The 5,351-nt window shown below is 33.9% G+C and overlaps 1 protein-coding gene across 1 annotated transcript; it reads left to right on the top strand.

Annotated features, from left to right (window-relative positions):
* Positions 1–3,252: 3,252 nt before the first annotated feature.
* Positions 3,253–5,064, top strand: LOC131429620 (malate dehydrogenase, mitochondrial). Its single transcript, XM_058593856.1, has 3 exons — positions 3,253–3,450; positions 3,561–3,965; positions 4,190–5,064. Exons 1-3 carry the CDS (start codon positions 3,385–3,387, stop codon positions 4,730–4,732), a joined length of 1,014 nt encoding a protein of 337 aa, XP_058449839.1. The 5' UTR covers positions 3,253–3,384; the 3' UTR covers positions 4,733–5,064.
* The last annotated feature ends 287 nt before the right edge of the window (positions 5,065–5,351 follow it).

Here is a 5,351-nt window from a genome sequence, read left to right as displayed (position 1 = left end):
GTTCTTTCTTGGGCCATCATGAATAATTAATAACTATTTGAGAAGAATTTTAAAATTAAGTGTTATAAAGCCTTACAATAGAATATCTGTGCATGCTTATTCAATCATCATTTTTCAGAATATTTTTGAGAAAGTAGTAAGTTCAATAAGGTATTTAATTATGATAATCTAGAACCGGATAGGATATTGTTACAAGATGTTATATCGCTAGCGATTTGTTGTTTAGTGCATTTGATACGAAATTTGACATAAGAATTCACAAACTCATTCGCGTAGCGACTTGACTTATCGACATTTGCGAGACTTATCGTGAATGTACAGAGACCTGGAATGGCAAACGTTTGAAATACTTTCTACACGAAGAGAAAAAAATTGTAAAAATGATCAAATTTGGGTTTCACAGAACGAATTTTGCTATTGAAAAAGTGTCAAAAAACTGGTATGATATTGCAAATATTGCTGCTTAATGCTACAAAACAAGATAATGGATTAGTTTGTTTTAATCAATATTTTGATAAAAATATTACATGTTTTTTACTTGTGCGTTCCTGTCAATTTCTTGACAAATAATTTCACGATAAATTCAATTTGAAAAATTATTTTAAATGAACGAACTTGAGTTAAAGTTTATAATTCTAGTGCTTTTAATTTACTAACATTAAATAAATTAACTTAAATTTAGTTTTTTAATCTAGCGTTTTTGTTTGTAATAATAATATATTTTTGCAATGATTTCTTTCGAATTAATTTGCAAGGTAATTTTTGATACTATTTTTATTTCGTTTTATATTATATTATTCAATTATTAAATTTACTAACTGCTTTACTGCTACAAAACAAGATAACGAATTTTTATTAGTGGATTAATTTGTTTCAATCAATATTTTGATAAAAATATTATATTATATTTTTTACTTGTGCGTTCCTGTCAATTTCTTGACAAATAATTTCACGGTAAATTCAATTTGGAAAATTATTTTAAATGAACGAACTTTAGTTAAAGTTTTCAATTCTAGTACTTTAAATTTATTAACTTTAAATTTATTAACTTTAAATTAAATAATAAAGTTAGTTATTTCAACTAGCGCTTTTGTTTGTTGTAATTGTTATGGCAGCACTGGCGGACTGACTTAGGGATGTCGGAAATTTCGAATTACTCGATTATTCAATAATCGAGTATAATTTTGAAACTAATCGATTGAAATTTATTCGATTATCTGGGTTATTAATCGATTACTCGATTATTCGTTCGATTATTAATATGGGATTTTTTAAATTATTCGATTAGCTCAATAATCGATTATTAGTTTTAAGCTATTCGATTAAATATTACTCGATTATCTGGGTTATTAATCGATTACTCGATTAATCGATCGATATTACGACATCCCTAGGACTGACCATGACGAGATTGACAGCAAGTGTTTTTCACGCGGAGTGATTTCGTAGACTCTGAGGAGATTAAAACACGTTATTTTAACGCTCTGAATTAAATGTAATTTATTAAAATTAAATAAATGTTGTTCCGTTAACCGAGTTGTAATTCGTAAGACACAACAGTAATAATATATTTTTAAAATTTTTTTCAATCTAATTTCAAGGTAATTTTTGATACTATTTTTATTTCGATTTATATTCGTATTCAAATTGTTGAAGCCTTTGATTGATATTGGCAATTTTGAAGACATTTAGTCTTTTTGTCGCGAGACGATCGAATTATTCTCATACTACCATCAAGCATTGTTTTTCTACAGTATTGTTTTTCTACAATATTTTTTATTCGGGTAGTTATCTCATTGGTAGAGCCACGCCTGGCGAACGATCACAATTAGGTTAAAGCCGGGTCAAACTAAACGATAAATAAAGTTTAAAAATCGCCATATAATTTTTCAGTTTACTCGAATGTCAATCAACGGAGTGTGATAATATCAAATACAATATCATTGTTTCGGCTCTAAGAAGCAAAACCGCATTATTATCATTGGAAATGCTAATAGTGCAAAATCATTAGAATATCATATAATGTGAAAAAGAAAATGTAGCTTAGTGTATACATTCTATTGTAAAAAGCTTGTTCACAATTCATTGAATAGTGTATAACAATACATTAAAATATTTTTCAATGGTCACAGGAAAATTGTGGAAGATTTTGTAACAGCAAATCGTATTGTTTTTCTACAATATTTTTTATTCGGGTAGTTATCTCATTAGTAGAGCCGCCACGTCCGGCGAACGATCACAATTAGGTTAAAGCCAGGCCAAAATAAACGAAAAAAATTTTTTAAAATCGCCATATAATTTTTCCGATTACTCGAATGTCAATCAACGGAATGTGATAAAATCAAATACAATATCATTGTTTCGGCTCTAAGAAGCAAAACCGCAGAAATATAGTTCAAAATTGTGCATTAATGTTGTTAAAATGACGCGAAACTCTTTTTCATCTTATCGCTGCAGTCAATCTATCGAGCAGATATAGCTGATCCTACTCTAACCAATGGTTTTCGTTTATACTATGACTACTAGAGTCTAGAGATGGGCAAACAATTCATTTAAAAGAACCGTTCAGTGATGCAGAGTTCTGTTGAACGAACTAGTTCTCCAGAGCCGTTCGTTCATTCTATTCATAGTTGGTTTGTTTGTTCAAAGACTAAACGAGAACTTACTTTTGTAAGCTTAAACGAGCAAAAAAAAGTCCCTCGAAGTAGAACTGAGGTTTTGAAATGAAACTTTCTTATTAGTACCGTTCTTGAAAAAATGTTTAGTGAGCTCAAAAACCAAAAAAAAAGAAACCACGACTTTGAACTGAAAAACTACCGTTCTCGAGGAAAAAACTACAGCTCGTTCATTCTTTCAAAAGAACTAGTTCTTTTGAACCGTTCGCGAACGAATTGCCCATCTTTACTGGAGTCACTGCAGACTCACGCAATTAAAAGGAAAACGATATAAACGTTACTCAATTTAGTAATGGTGAGTGAAGCAGAGCTGGCAGCTGTAAATCTGGATTCAAATCTGAATAAAACATGTTAGAAATCTGTCTGTATTTCGGTATATACTGAAAAATTTAATGAAAACTATTATTTTCCAATAACATGAGAAACTCTGTATTGTTGGTTGAATTGATTCAAAGATCTGTGATTGTAACGAATAATCTGTGAATATGGATACCCTGGTTTTGAAGTGCGAAGAATATACGCTCATTCACTGTGAGAAAAATAAATCTAATCACCACTCAGACTCAACTCATTTTTTGGTTCAAGTTTAGTATCGAAGAGAGTCCGTGGGCATTAGATCAGCGGGAGTATTTCATTGCTTTGATTGCGTGTGCTTCATTTATTATTGCAAATTCTTCCGAATAAGCATACAGTACAATCATTTTCAGAAATGTTTTCTCGTACGCTGAAAACTGTTGCTGCTCAAGGAGTTAAGAATTTCTCCACCAGCTCGCAGGTTAGTTCCGTTTTCATATAGCAAAAAAAAATGATTAAGGTCATGACCGGATTTTTTTTGCTATTTACGTAACCTATTGCTTTAGAAAATCGAAACATTTTTTTTTGCAGAATAACGTTAAAGTAGCAGTATGCGGTGCTTCCGGTGGAATTGGGCAGCCTTTGTCATTACTTTTGAAGCAAAGCCCATTGGTGACTGAACTGTCACTATACGATATTGTCCACACACCCGGAGTTGCTGCAGATTTGTCTCACATTGAGACTCACTCCAAGGTTACTGGATATAACGGTCCCGAAAATCTGGAAAAGGCACTGGCCGGTGCTGACATCGTCATCATTCCAGCCGGTGTTCCTCGCAAGCCAGGCATGACACGTGACGATTTGTTCAACACGAACGCATCGATTGTGCGAGATCTGGCCGCTGGTGTTGCTAAGGCTTGTCCGAAAGCCTTGATCGGCATCATCTCCAATCCGGTTAATTCGACGGTGCCCATCGCTTGTGACACACTGGCTAAGGTAGGATAAATATGCTTTTTTTCCGAGAATTAATGTTTGCTTCCATGTTAAAAAATAGCACGACCTTCTTTCTAATCAGATGTGTGCTAAAAAAAGCTTAGCAATGAACTAGTGTTAATGGTGCACAATTAAACTTGATATTGAATGGATTAGATTAAATGTTCACTGTGCTGATTGCATTTCTACTCGACTAAAGATTAGATAAATTGATTTTTTTATTTTAGGCTGGAGTTTTGGACCCGAAGCGTGTTTTCGGAGTTTCTACACTGGACATTGTTCGAGCGAATACTTTCATCGGGGAAGCTTCCGGAGTTAATCCACAAAAGGTTAATGTTCCCGTTATCGGAGGCCACTCGGGAGTAACCATAATTCCGGTTCTATCGCAAGCTACTCCATCAGTCAGCTTCCCTCAGGATAAGATTTCTGCCTTAACCGAACGCATCCAGGAGGCTGGTACTGAGGTCGTCAAGGCAAAAGCTGGTGCAGGTTCGGCTACTCTTTCCATGGCTTACGCTGGCGCACGGTTCGCCTTAGCTTTGGCACGTGCAATTAACGGAGAGCAGAATGTAATCGAATGTGCATATGTTCGCTCTGATGTAACTGAGGCAAAATATTTCTCTACGCCGCTGTTGTTGGGCAAAAATGGATTAGAGAAAAATCTTGGACTGCCAAAATTGAATGCCTACGAACAAGACCTACTCAAAAAAGCCATCCCAGAACTTAAGAAAAATATTCAAAAAGGTGAAGAATTTGTCAAGAAAAACTAATCCTTTTCAACAGTACCAAGAACATCGAAACTCGAAGTGTGTCCACACCTTGTTTGATAGATTGGTGTGCTAACAGTCCTCGAAGTTACGTGATTGAATACACTTCACACGTCATACGGTGGCACACGTCATTCGTGTTTTCAAAAAAAAAAACTAAACGCAATTTGTACATCATTAAGTTAAGTTTAAAAGTAAAGGAAGAAACCCAAAGAAAAGTCGGTGCGCATTAAAAACCATTAAGTAAAATATGCTTCAATACTTCCGTTGCAAATTCATATAATAAATCAAGCGCCATTCAGTATGAAAATAGAGTTGAAATTGTGTTGAACAAAGTGTGTCGTTTTATTCCATCAATCAGTAATATTCGATGAAACCAATTGATTATTAGTATAATTCTCGTGGCCAATAGACCGAGGTCGTCCTTATCTAGAATGCACAACACAAAAAAGAAAACAGCTGTGTTACATTTAGACTTCCAAATTAGGCTCAAGCTACAAGCAGTCGAAGTGCGACAATTGTTCAAGATTAGTATAACCGAATCATCAACATCGCTATGTTCTCAGGGAAGAAAATTTTTTCACGATCAAACCAAGTCAATTCTAAACTATTCTATTTGATG

Source organism: Malaya genurostris, chromosome 2 (assembly GCF_030247185.1).
Source record: "Malaya genurostris strain Urasoe2022 chromosome 2, Malgen_1.1, whole genome shotgun sequence".
In the NCBI taxonomy this organism is placed as follows: Eukaryota; Metazoa; Arthropoda; class Insecta; order Diptera; family Culicidae; genus Malaya; species Malaya genurostris.
The sequence above is the reverse complement of the archived record's forward strand: the minus strand, read 5'-3'. Positions and strand labels throughout refer to the sequence as shown.